The 21,374-nt window shown below is 37.9% G+C and overlaps 1 protein-coding gene across 1 annotated transcript in view; it reads right to left on the reverse strand.

Annotated features, from left to right (window-relative positions):
- Positions 1 to 21,374, reverse strand: part of LOC100666244 (diacylglycerol kinase beta) — a 456,718-nt gene that overhangs the window by 367,299 nt on the left and 68,045 nt on the right. Inside the window, exon 2 of the mRNA XM_064290029.1 lies at positions 9,274 to 9,534. Within this exon, the coding sequence (XP_064146099.1) occupies positions 9,274 to 9,343 (70 nt within the window). The 5' untranslated portion in view covers positions 9,344 to 9,534. The remainder of the gene's footprint in view (positions 1 to 9,273; positions 9,535 to 21,374) is intronic.

Below are 21,374 nucleotides of genomic sequence, written 5' to 3' on the forward strand. Positions count from 1 at the left end.
GACCCTTTTTAATAGATAAAGAAATGTCAAACATCAAACATCTACCTCTCCACTGCACAGCTGAAACAGTTGGAGTCTGCCAACAAGGGTCTCTTCTCCTGAAATAGGCCCACACAGGTCCATGCAGAGGGGAAAGGTACTCAAAGTCCACAGGCTATTTATGCCTGGACAGGAGCCGCTTCTATCCTTAGTTCCCCCGGTTAGTGTAGCTGGCAAATTATCTTTTTCCCCCAGTTGCAAATTTATTCCTTCTCCAAGGCCGGAGGATGGACCTAGGAGCTCAACAGGGCCTATCTCAGGCCCAGGAGGTCAGCTGCTGTAGCCGGCTTGGCGGAGGTGGGGGGTGCGGTAAAATACACGTAACTACTTAGTTTTTGCCGAGAGCGCTGTCCTTCTCTGGTTCTGGAGGTGTGAGTAAGCTGTGCGGTTGCCTGCTTCTCCCTGAGGAAACTGCAGCCAAATGCTAGTACCAGCCCACCACCGCTCCTCCCAGGGAATGGTGCCTGCAATTCAGGTCCGGTAACTCCTCTCCGCTTCTGAAGCATCTCTTCCTCCCCCTGCTCCTCAGTTCATTTTCTAAGCTTGCCTTTGATGTTCAGGGCTCCTAGCTTGCCATAAATGTACTTGTTTCACTTGTTTTTTGGGGTCTTTGCTGTAAAGAGGGCTCACCGAAGTGTCTGTCTATTCTGCCATCTTGGCTCCGCCTTCCTCTTCAGCAAAATTTTGCTTGCGTGTGATATTAATAATATTGTTCTATAATTTCTCCATTTGGTTGCATCACCTTTCTTGGGAATAGGCATAAATATGGATTTCTTCCAGTCAGTTGGCCAGGAAGCAGTCTTCCATATTTCTTGGCATAGATGAGTGAGCACCTCCAGCACTGCATCTGTTTGTTGAAATATCTCAACTGATATTCCGTCAATTCCTGGAGTCTTGTTTTTTGCCAATGCCTTCAGAGCAGCTTGGACTTCTTCCTTCAGTACCATCAGTTCCTGATCATATGCTACCTCTTGAAATGGTTGAACATCGACTAATTCTTTTTGGTATAATGACTGTGTATTTTTTCCATCTTCTTTTGATGCTTCCTGCATTGTTTTATATTTTCCCCATAGAATCCTTCATTATTGCAACTCGAGGCTTGAATTTTTTCCTCAAGTTCTTTCAGCTTGAGAAAAGCCGTGTGCGTTCTACCCTTGGTTTTCTGTCTCCAGCTCTTTGCACATGTCATTATAATACTTTACTCTGTCTTCTCGAGTAGCCCTTTGAAATCCACTGTTCAGTTCTTTTATTTCATCATTTCTTCCTTTTGCTTCAGCTGCTGTACATTTGTGAGCAAGTTTCAGAATCTCCTCTAACATCCATCTTGGTCTTTTATGTCTTTCATGTCTTTTCAATGACCTCTTGATTTCTTCTTGTATGATATCCTTGATGTCATTCCACAACTCATTTGGTCTTCAGTCACTAGTGTTCAACGCGTCAAATCCATTCTTCAAATGGTCGCTAAATTCACGTGGGATACTCTCAAGGTCATATTTTGGCTCTTCTGGACTTGCTCTGATTTTCTTCAGCTTCACCTTCAACTTGCATATGAGCAATTGATGTTCTGTTCCACAGTTGGCCCCTGGCCTTCTTCTGACTGATGATATTGAGCTTTTCCATTGTCTCTTTCCACAGATGTAGTCAGTTTGATTTCTGTGTGTTCCATCTGGTGAGGTCCGTGTGTACAGTCACTTTTTATGTTGGTGAAAGAAGGCATTTGCAATGAAGAAGTCATTGGTCTTGCAAAATTCTATCATTCGATCTCCAGCATCGTTTCTATCACCAAGGCATATTTCCTAATTACCAATCCTTCTTTGTTTCCAACTTTCACATTCCAGTCACCAGTAATTATCAATAATGCATCCTGACTGTATGTTCGTTCAATTTCAGACTGCAGCAGCTGATAAAAATCTTCTATTTCTTCATCTTTGGCCTTAGTGGTTGATGCATAAATGTGAATAATAGTCTTATTAACTGGTCTTCCTTGTAGGCATATGGATATTATCGTATCACTGACAGCATTGTACTTCAGGATAGATCTTGAAATGTTCTTTTTGACAATGAATGCAACACCATTTCTCTTCACGTTGTCATTCCCAGCATAGTAGACTATATAATTGTCTGATTCAAAATGGCCAATACCAGTCCATTTCAGTTCTCTAATGCCTAGGATATTGATGTTTATGCATTCCATTTCATTTTTGATGATTTCCAATTACCCTAGATTCATACTTCATACATTCTAGGTTCTGACCATTAATGGATGTTTGCAGCTGTTTCTTCTAATGTTGAGTCATGCCACTTCAGCTAATGAAGGTTCTGAAAGCTTTACTCTATCCATGTCATTAAGATCAACTCTACTTTGAGGAGACAGCTCTTCCTGAGTTGTCTTTTGAGTGTCTTACAACCTGGGGGGCTCATCTTGCAGCACTGTATCAGACTATGTTCCACTGCTATTCATAAGGTTTTCTCTGGCTAACGCTTTTCAGAAGTAGACTGCTGGGTCTACATACAGGTAACATACATTTCAGAAATACACTCTGGATCAGAGCCAAGGACTGCTGAGTAAACCAATGCAAATCAGAGAAACGGGGCCAGAAATGGGAGACACGACTTATCTAAAATAGAGTTCCAGATTCAAAGTGGAGAACAAGTGTCAGTGACAATGACAAGAGTTTTCAAGAAGTCAAGACATTTCTGGTACAATTCAGTGCTCTAAATTATTATTTATTTATTTTAAAGTGTGCATTCGACATTAAACTATCTCAGCCACCACTATCACAATCCTTGTAATAATAATGTATTATCTCCTGACCACTTTACACCCATTGTTACTTTTAACTGTCAACAAAATCCTATGATATTGGCGAGAAAGCTGAGGTAGTTATGTCAGTGCTAAAGCTCAAAATCAGTTTTATCTGGCACCAAATTTTGTACTCTCAGCCACTATATTAAAAGGTCTTATGACTTTTTTCCTTTTGTCTTGTACAAAGAGGTTATTTATCAATAATTGGCTTGGCCTGTCAAAATAGGGTCAAAACAGGATGTAGGCCAGAAATAAAAGCTAATCCCAGCATGGCCAAATAGGAAAGAGAGCTAGGATGTAATCCAAATTTGGTTAACAATAAATTGAAGACATACATGAGGAGAGATTGAGTCTTCTCTGTCTGTATTCTCTTTATCCCATTTTGTATGAATTAAGCACAAAACATACCTGAAAGGCACAATTAGGTCGTCATGGTAGTGGGTACAGTTCCTAAGAAGAAGATTAAATGTATGGAAAATAGAAAAGGGCTTGGAAATATTTTTACTAAAATTGCTTCAGTGAGGGAGGTTCCAAGGACAAGGAGGAAGGAATGTGTGTAGAATGCTAAAACCTGTCTTCATTTTAGGCAGAACATCACTGAAGTTCACACATGGTCCAGTCTAATCAACCAGAGTTAGAGGCCAGAAAGATATTTTGTGGTCAAAGCCATAGCTGGCAGCAGAGCTAATTTGCCTTGTTGTGTATGCAAAAACCCTCTGGGAGATGTCTGTTACTGAGGGAGATTTAAAGTTTTGGGTCCTAGGTTTTAGTTTTCCCTATTTTGGAAACATGTTTAATAACTATTCCTTAACATATTAGTCTTCACAACAAACATATACTAAATATTAGTGTTTTGATTTTGTTATCACTTATTGAGCCATGGCTATATGCCAGGGACTGTGGCAGAAACAGGGATGACGTGTCAACCCCTGAGGTTTATTTTGAGAATTAAATGAGTTGATAATTGTAAATTTTTCAGCACAAGACACTAAAAACCTATAATTTATTATTATGATAATTATTGTTTCATTAAATCCTACAACAACACTTTGAAGTGGTATTCTGTTTTTTCAGGTGAGAGAGCTGAGGCACAGATAGTTTACGGAACATTTACAAGGTTACACTGCTAATAAGTAGAAGATGGAGCTAAGATTCACGCTGTTAAATATCTGTTTGCTTGCAAAGCCTGTACTCTTTTCCACTAAGCTACACTGCATATGCCTCTTTCCAATGGAAGAAATTGTACATTAGGTCCAAACATTAGGCACATTGATCCTTACTGAAAAGAACTAGCTCACCATAATTTTACAACTCTTTACAATGCCAGCTGCTTTAAACCAAAAAATCTAAACCCACTGCGGTCGAGTCGATTCCAACTCATAGTACCCCTATAGGACAAAATAGAACTGCCCCTTAAGATTTCCAAGGAGTAGCTGGTAGATTTGAACTGGCAACATTTTGGTTAGCAGCCAGCTCTTTAACCACTGTACCACCAGGACTCCTGCCAGCTGCTATAAACAGTATGAAATTTATGAAAGCTTGGAAATGTTCCCATCATAACACAGTATTTTTCAAACAAAAAAAATAATAATAATTTACATGCTATATAACAAACTTTATATATAGCAAATAAAAAGCCAATCCTAAATGACAATATGTGGATAAATAATGAATCACTGAGATACGTCACATAGATTTTACATACAAAATATTGTTATTCATGAAAAGACTCAGAGTTTCTTAACCCTTTGCTGTACTCTGGAACCACAGCAGGAAGCTCTGGTAGGCTAATAACGTTTTCAGCTCAATTCTCTACACGGCAGGAGTTAGAGCTCTTTATCTTATCAAAGCAGTTTGAATGGCTTTATAGAAAGAGTGGGGAAGAAAATTATACTCCCCTCCCACATGTCGACGGAAACGTTTTCCATGGAGTGACTCAGCCTGAAACCCTAAACGGGAGCCTGGTTGCAGCACGCTGTAGGCAGCCACAGCAGGCTCCACATTAGCTGCCTTCAGCATTTGTGGGGACAACACACAACCAAGGCTGCCAAAAGCATCAGAAGCTTCTACCTTGTAGGAAGAATCTAGTTTTACAGCAGAAAAAAAAAGCACCAACTCTTCATGTTCAGAAATGTGACACTTTTGTACTTTATCATCAACAATATGTTCAAACAGCCAACATAACACACTCACTGCCTCTGTTTAAATAATAATCATAAACACATATAAACAGGTGCTGTCCTAATTACATCACATATATTAACCCATTCAATTTAATGATTACCACACATGACATATGTGTCATCTTCCTCATTTTATAGGTGCAATAAATGAGACACACAGATGTTAAGTAAGCCCAGTGTCAGATATGCAAATAATGTCAGTATCAGGATTTGAACACAGGCTGTCTGATGTGCCAGCTGCCTAACCAGGAATCCTGGGCTAAATCATTCTGTTTACCTCAATAATGAAAAAAGCCCAAAGTCATGAAAAGGTTTAGAGTTGCAATGTATATTGTGATGATTGTGGAGAAAATTCACCACCAGATAAATAACTTGAGAAGATGATTTTCATGGTTTTGAAGTACTGGCTTAGATTTTACTGAGGTAGGAGTCCCATGAGCTTGTTCATCTTACTCCACTCCATCCCAAAAAAGCATTAAAAAGCACTTATTGGATGTATACTACATATAATCTTAGCATGTTGTAAAGCTAACCTTAAATCAACAAGTATTTTTTTCAATATTTCCTCATTTAATGCATATAAACAACTTCTTTTTGACAGACAAAATAAGTAAACTCAAGAAAGTGAATCCAATATGCCACTTTCTAATAAAGTAAGGAGGAACATCACTTTCTAAATACTGCTTTACGGCATGGCAGATCAGACCCTTAAATGCCACTGATAAACTTGATACACTTAATCACACGTATTGAATAGCATGGAAAAGGTACTACTTTTATAACTTTCTGGATAATAAGTTTGTTTACAGTTATATTTTGGCAATGGCAATTTATTACACAAGGGTACATTCTAAACACTATATGCTTTGATTCCTTATTACACAGGAAACTTCTTAAAGGAGTAAGTCTAGCACTTTTCCTGTGGTCTTGGTTATTTAAAAAGAGGAGTAAGTCTAATGATCATGGAATTAAAAAAACAAAACAAAACCCATTCCCGTCGAGTCAATTCCAACTCATAGAGACCTTATTGGACAGAAAAGAACTGTTCCATCGGGTTTCCAAGGAGCAGCTGGTGGATCGAACTGCCAACCTTTTGGTTAGCAGCCATAGCTCTTAACCACTGCGCCTCCAGGGTTCACGGAATAGACACATTTTTTTTTTTTTCATATTCACAGTTAATCTGTTAGCTTTTCTTCTTGCAAAATTCATTTTAATGTTTTATACTCTCCATGTTACCTTGTACTATTGAGTTTGTCTTCTCAAAAAATTCCTTTAACATTTTACATTCACTTTTTCACTTAATATTACCAGTTTACTGAACTCTCATAAATTTGTCTCAACATGTTACAACATTTACATTTATGATAATTTTATTACCATTTGTCTTAGACATTCCCATAAATTGATTCCTATGATATAACTGTAGCCCCATATTCCTTAGCCAATAAAATAAAAGTAGCTGCCTGAAATATATTTAATAATTTAGTAGAAATGTCTGTCTGCTTACAAAGAAAATTTAAATATCTGAGCAACAGTCATTATAAATCATATTGTGTGGAAGTAATTTACCTATTGTATATTAATAGTTCTATAAGCACTTTTCATTTAAAGTACCCAGATACTGGAAAATATAATATTTTAATAATTATTTTAAAATTTTAATAATCAAGCCAAGTTCAACATAGTCTAAATGAAACTCAATGTTTTCTTTACTTATGTAGCTCCTTTTAGTGACCTTTCCACATATGTATTGTCACTATAATCTTCAATGTCAAAACTGGTGTTAAATTCATTCTCTCTATCTCATCAATTCCCATATTTTATCGCTTGTCAAGCTCTGCACTATTAGTTCTAATGTTAAAATATCTGAATCTCCACTTCTCCAGTCATTTTTCATCACCCAGGTTATACAGTCTATTCCAATAACCTGCTAACCGGCCTACCTCTAGCATCTTTCCATTACCATATACCACTTTCAGTTGCCAGACTAAACTCTGTGAAGCAGGGCATTACTCATGTCACTCCACTTCTTACAGCCCTATCATGACTCCGCACTGTCTATCACAACCATCTAAGCTCAGCATTTCATACTTTGATTCAATCTCATTTTTTTTTTTTTTTAACAGCATTAACTCTACTCACCCTTTAATTTGTGGTGTGACTAAATGTGGCTGGTCTCTCTTTCTCAAATATATACTGAATTTCAGTTTTTATCCATATTATTTTCTTGCCCATTTACCTAATCCTAGTTTTCAAGATTCATTTCTAATCCCCTTATTTCATAAAAACTTCCCATCTCCAATTGGATTCTAAAAACCTAAACAATGCTAAACTTTGTAGCAGATACAATATTCTGCCTAGATACAGTGACATTTATCCATTAGTCTCTAGTCTTCATTAAACTGTAAATCCCTTGAAGAAAGGGTCCATATCAGTTTATATTTGTATTTCCTGCAGCACCGAGCAGAATACCCTCCTCCCTAAAGAAGATGCTCAGAAATATTTACTTAATGATTGGATAGTCCACAATAGCAAAGAGCATACAGAAATTGGAAACCATAGGTTGATTATTTTTTTTAAGTCAATTTAGAAATGATTGCATACAAAACTGCAGATAAGAAACAAGAATGCAGCCATTATAGGCTAAATTTTCTTTGTATGTAAATGGATTAATCGTGTTTTTGCCGGCCCAGTTTTGAGTATGAAGACTACAATTGGATGTCAAAAAATTTCTAACCTCACATGATAGTATTTGTACTTTTATTATTATTGACTAAGAAAATGTACATGTCCATATGGATTTTCAAATACCTGTCAACACCCTTACTCTGTAATACCTAGCCTCTTGAGCACCTGTGAAACTGGCCCTTTAAGATAATATAGCAAAAAAAAAAAACCAAAAACCAAAATAACACACTGCAAGTCATAGCAACCCCATAGTGTTCCCAAGGCTGTAAATCTCTGTGGAAGCAGACTGACACATCTTTCTCCCACGGAGCTGCTGGTGTTTCAAATCACCGACCTTCCAATTAGCAGTTGATGGTTTTAACTGCTGAACCACCTGGGCTCTTTAGATAATAATCATCTAGTATTCATTAATGTTCCTGATTCATAATATGTACCCTGTGAATGTCAGTGTTATTATTCACCGTTACCATTGCATCTGTGTCTTACTATTCCAAATCCCCTCCCTGCGTTGAGGCCTTTTCTCTTGTTCCCGTTCACAATAAGAGCCAACTCATGCCTGCTGTCCGTTCCCTATGTGCCATGCTTCCTTTCCACATTAAGTGTTGCAGCTGCTTCAAATTTTTTGCCTCTTTCACTATTAAGTGTTGTTCATTCTTTTCCTCTTTTCCGGGTCTTACATATTACTTTCCCAGTCGCCATGTTATTTCTACCACTCTCACAATTAAACTTTTTATGTGTCACTTCTTCTCTATTCATCCTCATTCAAACCTTTTCAGTGCCTCCTATTATTAGTTCCTTCCCTCTTCCCTTTTCAATACCTTGACATAGCTGCTATTCATATAAAAAAAATTCATATGTATCACTAAAAAATTCATATGTATCACTAAAACTCTACTGTGAAGTACAAATATTCCTGAATATCTTGGGTAAAAATAAATAACTTGTAAGCCAATTGTGCATGCCTTAAGAAATGTAATATTTAAAAATAGCCTTCTATAAAGTGAATTGCTATGGCCTATCTTCTGTATAAATGCACACACTAAACAAGTTGGTCCGAGGCCCCGACAACTTCTCTTATAATTCCCTAGTCCCAGTCTCTTTTGAAATGTTATATTTCCTAACAAAAACAACTTTACATTTTCCCTTCTTTATGATCTATGAGTCAGGCCATACAACTGCCTTCTTTTTTTCCTTTTACTTCTTCATTACTGTACTTCTGCTCCTGCTTGTCCTTTTTCTCTATTACAATATCACAGGTCTCCATTCTCCCTCTCAATCTTTCCCTTTGCTTTACTTCTATTACAGCTGGGGTGTTTCCAAGTTTAGCTTTGACTCTAACGCCCTGGTTTCTTTACCTTCATGATTTGATATTAAGTTTACTTTTTCCTTTCTGTCATTCTGGAAAAGTAATCTCAGCTCAACCTCACTAATAAACACAAAACACACGTGTACATCTATCCCCAAGATCAACAGGATCTGTGATCTATTCTTGTAAATAAACGATGCCTTCTTATCACAAATGCAAAATAAAATTATATTACCAATATGTATACTTACACTCAGCATATTTCTGAAGTTGTGAAAATTCTGAGGGGCTGAGGTGGGCCCACTTTTCCTGGTTTGTCATCGTGATGGTGAGGAACTCTCTTATATGCCAGGTGAGGGATTCTTTTTTCAGGTGTTTAGCAGAACTCTACACTTCAAAGATTCCACATGGCATGTTTCATGATAAAATACTTCAAGCTCTCAAAATATGCAATCAGTCAACATGAAACCGCTGTGGATGTGAGCTTGTGGTTTCAATAATGTATTAAAGCACTGCAGAAAGAAAAACATACAGATAACAAGATTAGCATTATAGTAAAAAGGAAGAAAAGGACAGGTTACAAAATGTTAAGAATTTTTAATTCCTAAATAATGCATTTCAGAGTTGCTACATTTCTTTGTAATACTCTAGTTGCTCATTTACTTTACAATGGTCATTTTTATATATATTTCTTGATAACAAATCATAGATACAATTTACAGTGTATAATGTGAAGAAAATTTTATAAAGTTTAGTTTCATAGAAGTAAAGTTTTTTGTTCCGTTGTATAAACTTCTCATCTCAAGAGTAGATGAGTTGTATCATTTTTATCAATCTGACTCCATCATTTCTTCAATATCCAAAGATTATGTATAAAATCAAGACCCAAATCCTTAGAGTAAGTTCTATGGCTCCCTGCATATACAATCTGCTACTTTACTAGAGTTCCAGCAATTACTCGGATTGGCCCTCAGTGATAGCACACATATTTGCAATTATGCAAATACATTTTGGGTGTTGGATGAATTGTTTTCTTTTTTTTATCAAGTAAATAAAGAGAATAATTCTAATTTTACAATTTTTAAAAATCCAATAAAATTTACCAAGTTAAAGCAATTCCAAATGTCTGACAGTTACCTGGGAAAGAGATTTGCATAATCATAGTTGTTAGATGATACTTATTGTGAATCATGCTTAAAAATAAATCTCTAGGTTGTCATGGAACTACATTTACTGGTTAGATCTACAAAGGCAAACAAAATGAAAATCCAGCTGCTTTCAACTTTTTATGACACTATAATGAATTTTGATCAGTAATCAACATGACTGGCACTGTGGCCTTTTTAGAAAATAAAGTATCAGAAAAAAATGCTTGGAAAGTTTATGAAATTCTATCACTGGTAGTCTTCTTTGTGCAGATGGCATTACATAAAGCCAAGGTGCCCATATGGACAAAGCCATTGGGCCTTAGTGCTTCACCTAGCTTCAGCATTTCTTTACTGTTCTCCAATATCACATCCTGTGTTTCTTGCCTTAGAAAACTTTTCTTGTTGGTTTATCTGTTCAGGATTCAGGTACTCAATTTTACAAGGTGAAAGTTTGCTATTTCATTTGAAAAGTGAAGGTATTGATTGCTGGGTCTCTTTTCCCTCCCATATGAGACTTCTACTGACTTTTATATGACTTTCTGGAAGCATGAAAATTAAAGCAATGGAGCCATGTGGTGAACATTTCTTCCACCCAGATTCTTCCTGCTAATTTCATCCTTCACATTGATTTCATCTTAATATCTTGATTCTTTCTAATTATGTGCAATTTTGTTAGGACTATTAAAAAGGTGTCTTGTTTTCCTCTAGCCAAAGGGACAGATGATTCAGTCACATTTGGCATACTAGGATCTCTCTCTGAGGGCTTTAAATATTGACTGGAGTGATTCAACGACATGGTGAAAACAGGACCTATGAAAAAGAGGAAGACCATCAATGAAATGGTTTAATGTGGTGGTTACAATGGATTCAAACTTAGCAACTATTGTGAGGATGGCGCAGGACCAGGCAGTGTTTCCTTCTGTTGTAGGTAGGGTCGTTATGAGTCGGGACTGACTCAACGGCATCTGACAACATTAATCTATGACAGACTAATTGGATCAATTAGTTCTACTATGTATACTTCTGGCTTTTATTTATTTATTTATTTTTTTCTGACACCTGTCCCTTTTTGATACTGGTTCTCCAGTATCTTGTTAACTCTGGAAGCTAGTAAATTCTCTTAAGAAAGAATTCTGTTGGCTAGAGTCAGTTTCTGTTGCCTGCAACCCAAAAATCATAACTAGTGACATTGGCAGTTCATTTATTCATTCAGAAAATGTTTATACCTAAACTAACACAAATGGAGGCAGAACAACTAAATAAACCTATAACAAAAGAAGAGATTGAAAAAGTAATAAAAAAAACTCCCAGCACAGACAAGCCCCAGCCCTGACAGCTTCACTGGAGAATTCCAACAAACTTTCAGAGAAGAGTTAACACCACTACTATAAAAGGTATTTCAGTGCATAGAAAAGGATGGAATACTCCCAAACTTATTCTATGAAGCCAGCATAACCCTGGTACCAACATTAAAAAAAGAAAATTACAGACCAATATCCCTCAACAACATATCAAAAAAAAAGAAAAAAAAAAAAAATACTTCACCACAGCCAAGTGGGATTCATACCAGGTATGCAGGGATGGTTCAACACTAGAAAAAAAATCAATATAATCCATCATATAAATAAAACAAAATACAGGAACCACATGATCTTATCAATTGATGCAGGAAAGACATTTGACGAAGTTCAACACTCATTCATGATAAAAACGCTCAGCTAAATAGGAATAGAAGGAAAATTCCTCCACATAATAAAGGGCTTTTATACAAAGCCAACAGCCAACATCATCCTAAATGGAGACAGACTGAAAGCATTCCCAATGAGAACAGAAACCAGACAAGGATGCCCTTTATCACCATTCTTATTCAACATTGTGCTGGTGGTCCTAGCCAGAGCTATTAGGCTAGATAAAGAAATAAAGGTGTCCAAATTAGCAAAGAAGAAGTAAAAGTATCTCTATTTGTAGATGACATGATCTTATACACAGAAAAACCTCAAGAAAACTACTGAAACTGATAGAAGAGTTCAGCAGTCAGGATACAAGGTAAACATACATAAATCAGTTGGATTCCTCTGTACCAACAAAGAGAGCGATGACGAGGAAATCACCAAATCAATACTATTTACAATAGCCCCTAAGAAGATAAAATACTTAGGAATACATCTAACCAGAAACCTACAAGACATTACTGCAAGAAACCAAAAGAGATCTATATAAGTGGAAAAATGTAACTTGCTCATGGACAGGAAGGCTCAATATTGTAAAAATATCTATTCTGCCCAAAGCGATCTATAGATGCAATGCAATCCTGATCCAAATACCAGTGACATTTTTTAATGAGATGGAGGAACAAATCAGCAACTTCATATGGAACGGAAAGAGGCCCCCGATAAGTAAAGCATTACTGAAAAAAAAGAACAAAGTGAGAGGCCTCACATTACCTGATTTTACAAACTATTACACCACCACAGTCATCAAAACAGCCTGGTAGTGGTACAACAACAGATACATAGACCAATGGAACAGAATTGAGACTCCAGACATAAATTCATCCACATATGAGCAGCTGATATTTGACAAAGTCCCAAAGTCTGTTAAATCGGGAAAGGACAGTCTCTTTAACAAATGGTGCTAGCATAACAGAATATCCATATGCAAAAAAATGAAACAAGACCCATACCTCACACCATGCAAAAAACCCAACTCAAAATGGATCAAAGACCTACATATAAAATCTAAAACGATAAAGATCATGGAAGAAAAAAATAGGGACAACTCTAGGAGCACTAAAACATGGCATAAAAGGTATACAAAACATTACTAGAACTGCATAAACAGCAAAAGAGAAATTAGATAACTGGGAACTCCTAAAAGTCAAACACCTATGCTCATCCAAAGACTTCCCCAAAAGAGTAAAAACGATTACCTACAGACTGGGAAGAAGTTTTTAGCTATGACATTTCTGATCAGCATCTGATCTCTAAAATCTAAATGCTACTGCAAAAACTGAACTACAAAAAGTCAACCAAATTAAAAAATGGGCAAAGGATATGAACAGGCACTTCACTAAAGAAGACATTCAGGTAGCTAACAGATACATGAGGAAATGCTCATGATCATTAGCCATTACAGAAATGCAAATCAAAACTACAATGAGATTCTATCTCACACCAACATTAATTAATCTAAAAAACACAAAATAATAAATGTTGGAGAGGATGTGGAGAGACTGGAACACTTATACACTGCTGGTGGGAATGTAAAATACTATGACCACTTTGGAAATCAATTTGGCGCTTCCTAAAAAGCTAGAAATATAACTACCATATGACCCAGCAATCCCACTCCTTGGAATATACCCTAGAGAAGTAAGATATATGCACACCCATGTACATTGCAGCACTATTTACAATAGCAAAAAGATGGAATCAACCAAGATGCCTATCAATGGATGAATGGATAAATAAATTATGGTTTATTCACATAATGGAATAGTATGCATCAATAAAGAAAAACAATGAATCTATGAAACATTTCATAACATGGAGGAATCTGGAAGGCATTATGCTGAGTGAAATTAGTTGCAAAAGGACAAGTATTGTATTAACCACTATTATAAGAACTCAAGAAATAGTTTAAAAGAGAAGAAAATATTCTTTGATGGTTATGAGAGGGGGGAGGGAGAGAAGGAGGGAGAGGGGGATTCACTAATTAGTAGACAAGAACTAATTTAGGTGAAGGGAAGGACAACACACAATATAGGAGAGGTCAGCAAAACTGGACTAAACCAAAAGCAAAGAAGTTTCTGAGTAAACTGAACACTTCGAAGGCCAGCATACCAGCGGCACGGGTTCGGGGACCATAGATTCAGGGGGCACCTACATCAATTGGTATAATAAAATCTATTAAGAAAACATTCTGCATCCCACTTTGGAGAGTGGCATCTGGGGTCTTAAATGCTAGCAAGTGGCCATCTAAGATGCATCAATTGGTCTCAACCCATGTGGAACAAAGGAGAATAAAGAACACTAAAGATACAAGGTAAGTATGAACCCAAGAGTTAGAATCGGCCACATAAATTAGAGACTACATCAGCCTGAGACCAGAAGACTAGATGGTGCCCAGCTGCAACCAATGACTGCCATAGCAGGTAGCACAACAGAGAATCCCTAAAGGAACAGGAGAGCAGTGGTATGCAGACCTCAAACTCCTGTACAAAGACCAGACTTAATGGTCTGGCTGAGACTGGAGGGATCCCAGAGGTCATGGTCCCCAGACTTTCTGTTAGCCCAGGAGAGGAACCATTCCCAAAGCTAACTCTTCAGACAGGGATTGGACTGGACTATAAGACAGAAAATGACACTGGTGAGGAGTAGGCTTCTTGGATCAAGTAGACACATGAGACTATGTGTGCAGCTCCTGTCTGGAGGGGAGACGTGAAGGCTGAGGGGGACAGAAGCTGGCTGAACAGACATGGAAATACTGGGTAGAGAGAAGGAGTGTGCTGTCTCATTATGGGGAAAGCAACTAAGAGTATATATTAAAAAAAAAAATCCCAAACCCATTGCCGTCGAGTCAATTCTGACTCATAGCGACCCTACAGGACAGAGTAAAACTGCCCCATAGAGTTTCCAAGGAGTGCCTGGCAGATTTGAACTGCCGATCCTTTGGTTAGCAGCCGTAGCACTTAGCCACTATGCCACCACGCCACCAGGGTTTCCAAGAGTATACAGCAAGGTGTATATACGGTTTTGTATGAGAGACTGATTTGACTTGTATGCTTTCATTTAAAGCACAATAAAAATTCTTTTAAAAAAATGTTTATAGAACTCTCCTGTGTGCCAGACACAATTGCAGACACTGGGGATATAGCAGAGATCAAAACATACAACCTACCAACCACTCGCTGCCATCAAGGAGATTCCAACTCACAGCAACCCTACAGGGCAGAAGGGAACTGCCCCATAGGGTTTCCAAAGCTGTAAATCTTCATGAAAGCAGACTGCCACATCTTTCTATCATGGAGCGGTTGGTGGATTTGAATGACCAACTTTTTAGTTAGCATCTGAGCACTTTAACCACTGTGCCACCGGGGATCCTAAAACATACGATGATAAGAATGAATAAAAATCCCAACGATGTGTTGCTTTATTAAGTACTTAAAATGTAAATTGAACTTTCTTTTCACAGTGTTTTTGTGTTAGACCATCCAGTTTTCAAAATTGTATGAGGTATGAACTAATAGTGTTCCCTTAGGACAAATAAGAAAAACTGACAATGAGTAACTGGAATCTGGTAGGTGTGGCACAGGCTGGTAGAAGTCCACCCAGTATCCATTTTCCCTTGCTTCCTTGGTAACAGAACCTGACTTTATTATGAACTAACATATGTTCATCTAAACAACTACATTTCCCAGCCTTCCTTGCATCCATAACTGGCTAATGACATGTAAGTAGATGTTGAACAAGGCATTACAGCAGGCATTTGGCAAGTGTCCTTTTTCCTCCTGCTTCCTATGTTGATGCGACGGTTGCAAATCCAGTAGTTTCTTGAACGATTGATTTAACCTTTAGAACTGGAGCTAAGAACATTAGATTCCCATACATAAACCAGAGGTACAGACAGTGGGAAAAATCCAGCTTATCACCTGTTTTTGTAAATAAAGTTTTGTCAGAACACTGGCATGTCCATTTGTTTACTCATTGTCAGTAGGCGCTTTCATGCTAAAATGACGAAGTTGAGTAGTTGTAACAAACACTAGATGGCCTGCAAAGCCTAAAATATTTACTAGGTGACCCTTCAGAGAAAAAGTCTGTAGACTATAACCCTAGACTTCCTACCTATAATCTTCTTTTTACATTTAAAAAAAAAAACTTGTATTTTGTTCAAGCCATTCTTTCTAGTTTTTGTTTCTAGTGGCTAAATGCAGTTCCTAAGTGACAAAATTGTGAATGTTGGAAAAATTAGGCCTGATAATATTCCCTATTTATGATAAAACTAAAAAACCTATTGTCATACAGTAGATTCTGACTCACACCAATTCTAGAGGACAGAATAGAACTGTGTCACAGGGCTTCCAAGGCTGTAATCCTTATGGAAGCAAACTGCCACATCTTTCTCCCACTCAGAGGCTGGTGGGTTTGAACCACCAACCTTTAGGTTAGCAGCCAAGAGCTTTAAGTACTGTGCCACCAGGGCTACTTTATAATAAGACAGAGAGTAGAAATAAATTACCCACAAAAGTTATGTGTGTGTGTATATATATATATATATACACACACACATATTCCCTAATGTGTATATAATAAAATAGCTCATTTGAACTCACATACTTGCCAAGACTATCACTGATTATTTAGCATAAAATTCTTACAGTCACAGAAGGAGTCTGTCACTCATATGATTATATACACTCTGTGGTTAGATTTTGTCACTGAAGCTAGATGTACATTTTAATATTTATTCACTCATTTATTCCATTTATAACTTTATTCGATAACCAGTACTTCTATTCTCAAGACACCAGGCTAGGATGACCAGTAAAGACGCAAGGGATGTCTTGGCCTTCCAGGGCATTGTACCAAAGCTTTTGGATAATCATTCATTCATTCAAAGAAACAGATAAGTAGAGAGATGTTTGCAACATAGTACGATAAGTGCCATGGGGAAACATTAGAGGCATTTATGAAGACTCAAGAGGGCATAGGAAGTTAGAATTCCTAGACTTTTGTGACAGGGAAGCTGAGACTTGGTAAATGATGGGAGTTTTTCAGTATAAGAATGTTTTTAGTACGGAGGAAGGAAAAGTTGTGGAAGAGAAAGTGGTCCAGTGTGGGTAGCGCAAAAGAATCCAATTTTAAGGAACGATTGTGACCTACGGCTAGAGAAACCAGCAAGAGACCAGTTTTTGAAGGGACTTTAATGATAAAGATTTTTCACATTATCCTAAAGGAAGTAAGGGACAACAAAAAGGCTACAAAAACACAAGAGATATGATCACTCATGCATTTTAGGAAGATGTCAATGTGTTCATTTAGTTCCTTTCTCACTTAGTTGTTGCAATAGCTGCTCAACTCACCTCTTCAGTTGTCTCTCTTTCCCCGACATGGCCTATTCTCAAATAACCTTAGTGTTCATGAATAGCCATGAACTAAGGTGATTCCAGAGGCCCCTCTGACAAAGTAACAACAATAATAAGTTAATTAATAGAGTGTAACTGTAAAAATAAATGATAGCTCTGTACTCAGCTGATTAATCCAAAATTTATTAAAATTTCCCACTTAGCTATGTATTTAAAAAAAATGTCATTGATTCAACTTTGACTCATGGTGACGCCATGTGTATCAGAGTAGAACTGTGATCCATAGGGTTTTCAATGGCTAAGTTTCTTCAAAAGTAGATAGCCAGGACTTTATCCTGAGCACTTCTGAATAGACTCAAACCTTCAACCTTTCAGTTGGCAACTGAGCACATTAATCCTTTGCAACATGCAGGAACTGAAAGTTAAGTATAAGAAACTCAAATTTAAAATGACTGGTTAATTGACATCCTTCTGAGCTTTCCATGCATTCTGTCTTCTCAGCAAGGTCTTGCTTGTTCATACAACTTAAAATTGCACACACGTATACACCATCCCTCAATCACTGTTTCATTTGTTCCTAATGAAAGTTTTTTTTTTTTATCATCAAATATTTTATTTATATTATTTAATATTTTGCTGCTTGTGCTGAAATTAGGGCCAACATAAGTGGATTTGAACCTTGACGGGATTCCACAAAAAAGGCAAAGCAACTAAAGACACTTACTGGATTTGGCCTTGATTTTCATCCATCCCTCTCTATTAGATTCTACCTCAACAACCCCGTGTAGGTACTGACTAAAATATAAGCCCCACAAGAGGGTTTTCACTAGTTTTCCCAGTGCTCAGAGTAGTGCTTAACACATAGTAGCTGCTCAATATATATTTGTTAAAATAACCTACTTCTTTCCTTTCGCATGAAAAATAATGTGGGTGGGAGAGTTAGAAAGAGCCCCTGAAGTTGAGAAAGAGAAATTAGTACATAAGAAAGGGGCCAGGGGAGGAAGGACCAAGATGGCAGAATAGTCAGACACTGTTATCCTTCTTACAGCAAAGACTTGAAAAAACAAGTGAATCAAATGTATATAACAATCTAGGAACCCTAAGCATCAAAGAGAAAGTTGAAGAATCAGGCTGAATGACAGGTGGAAGGAGAGACAATTCAAAAACAGCAGAAATGGGGAATTACAGATCACCAGATTGCTGGGTCCTGCTAGCTGAATCTGCACAGTGCACACAGATGGAAGCAAGCAGCAACATCCCCAGACAAAACTCACCCCATCTGGTGCAGCTAAGCAGCAGTGAATCTGCACACACCTCCAAAATTGAACAGGAATGACACCAAATCTTGGAAAGCTAAGTACATGCTCCAAACCCACTGTGCATGCACCATACCCCTTCCTTAACTGGAGCTCCTCGGCAGATGAGCACTCCCTTCTCCTCATCAATCCTTGTACACCACCAAACCCCCTAAGCCTGGAACTCACAGGCCAGTCCACAGGCACCCACAACTTTGCCCAGCCCCGGGCATAGGGGGTCCACAGACTTATACCACCATTCACCCCCACTGATCACCAGCATCAGTGCCTTGCTGGCCAACCTGAAATGGGGTTCCCTTATTACAACAAAATGGGAAGGGCTTCCAGCTGAAGCCCATTTTCATATCTGTAGCAGCCAAGTGGGAGCCGCAGATTTGTGGCATTCAACGCTGCCCTCCCTGCTAAGAAGGAGGCTCACCCACCCACACTGGGGGCCAGAGGACCAGTGGTACCACCCACTCCATCTAGCGACCCAAGACAGGGGCTGAGAATCAGTGGTATCCCCCAATCCCTCCAGCCAAAAGCACTGGGTGACAAGGACTGGATGCACTTCCATCCCCCCCCCCCCATGCACACACATTCTAGCATGCTCTCTGTCCATGTACCCAGGGGTAGCTGACAGCCATCTATCTTACCCTCACTGCAACCAGACACCTGTGCCTGCTCCAAAAACCCCCAAGCAGTCCTGACCACCCAGGAGTGTATATATGAGAGACTATACACCACACACCCGGTGACCAATGACTCAGGCACCTGTGTCCAACCAACAGGTAAGCAGTGGAGCACACACACAACATCCAATCCAATCACCAGGCAGAAAACCTCCTGCACCCATGGCCAGGTGACCAGCAAGACAGATTCATCACCCCACCAAAAACACCTCCTACATCTTCAGCAGCCCCACAAGAACAGTGAACAGACTCCTAGGCTCACCACCAAGTAGCTGCTCCAACCACCTAGAGACAGGAGGTGAGAGCTTCAACAAGCCCAGATTAATGACCAGAGTAGTGGCACACATGCCCAGCCTACTTGGCCATAATCAAACAAAACAAAACAAAAATTCAGAATGCAGTAAACAAAAATACAGTAAATAAATAAACAAATACATATAACAACTTATTGTTACCTCGGAGACAACAGTCAATATCAATATCAAATAACATAAAGATGCAGGATAAGATGGCTCCAGCAAGTGACCAAAATAAAGAACCAGAAAACCTTCTGGAAGAAGATAAGGTAATAGAACTACCTCATAAAGAATTCAAAAGACTAATATACAGAGCTCTCCAAGAGATTTGGAAAGATTTCAGGCAAAACTCAGACAAATCCAAGGAACGCACAGACAAGGCAATAGAAGAATTCAGGAAAAAAAATACTAGAACAAAATGATAGAATAAACAGTCTGCTGGAAACCATACAAAAATAGTAACTAGAAATCTAAAAGATTAACAATAAAATTTCAGAAGTATACAACTCAATAGAAGTTCATAGGAACAGAGGGGTGACAATGGAAGTCAGAATTAGTAAAACTGAAGATAAATTCCTTGATACCAATTTGTTTGAGGAAAAATCAGAAAAAAGAATGAAGAAAAATGAAGAAATTCTAAGAGTTATGTAGGATACTATTAAGAGGAAAAACCTACGAGTGATCAGAGTACCAGAACGGGGGGGGATAACTGAAAACACAGAGGAGTGTTGAAGATTTGCTGGCAGAAAACTTCCCTCATATCATGAAAGATGAGAAGATATATCTCCAAGAAGCTCAGTGAACCCCATACAAGATAAAAAAAAATACAAGATAGGCCCCCAAAAATCATGAAGACATATCATAATCAAACTTCCCAAAACCAAAGACAAAGAAAGAATCCTGAGAGTGGCTAGGGATGAGCAAAAAGTCACTTACAAAGAAGAGCCAATAAGACTAAGCTCTGATTACTCAGCAGAAACCATGCAGGGAAGAGGCAATGGGATGATACATATAAAGCCTTGAAGGAAAAAGCTGCCAGCCAAGAATTACATATCCAGCAAAACTGTCTCTCAAGTATGATGGTAAAATTAGGTCATTTCCAGATAAACAGAAATAAAGGGAATATGTAAAAACCAGACCAAAATAACAAGAAATATAAAAGGGAGTCCTTGAGTTAGAGAACCAACAACATCAGACAATAATCTGAGACTAGCACACAGAAGAGATCTACCAGACACCAACCCATATAGGGAATTCACAAAAACCACACAAAGCTAAAAGACTGAAAATAGAGAATCGGAAACATCAATATGTAAAGGATGCCAATTTCAAAACAAAAAAAGAGGGAATAAATGGTGTGGTCAGAAAACTTTATAGGGAAAGGAAGTCAAGGCAATATCAAGAAATTAAAGACTGGTTTAAACTTAGAAAAATAATGGCAAATTTCAAGGTAAACACAAAGGTAGCTAACAAACCTTCCCATTAAAATAAAAAAAAGAAAAACATAAAGACACAGCAAACACAAAATCAACAATAATGAAAGAGATGAAAAGAAAATCCATAAACAAAAATAACTCAGTACAGAAAATTAAATGGAACAAAGGAAATGTCAACACCACCACACATACACACAAAACAACAACAAAATGACAGCAGTAAACTCATACATATCAATAATTATATTGAATGTAAATGGCCTAAACACACCAGTAAAGAGGCAAAGAGTGGCAGGACGGTAAGGGGGCGGGGGGCGGGAAGCATGATCCATCTATATATAGTCTAAAAGAGAGACACCTAAGACACAAAGATAAACTAAAACTCAAAGGACTGAAACAAA

This window comes from Loxodonta africana, chromosome 8, assembly GCF_030014295.1.
Source record: "Loxodonta africana isolate mLoxAfr1 chromosome 8, mLoxAfr1.hap2, whole genome shotgun sequence".
In the NCBI taxonomy this organism is placed as follows: Eukaryota; Metazoa; Chordata; class Mammalia; order Proboscidea; family Elephantidae; genus Loxodonta; species Loxodonta africana.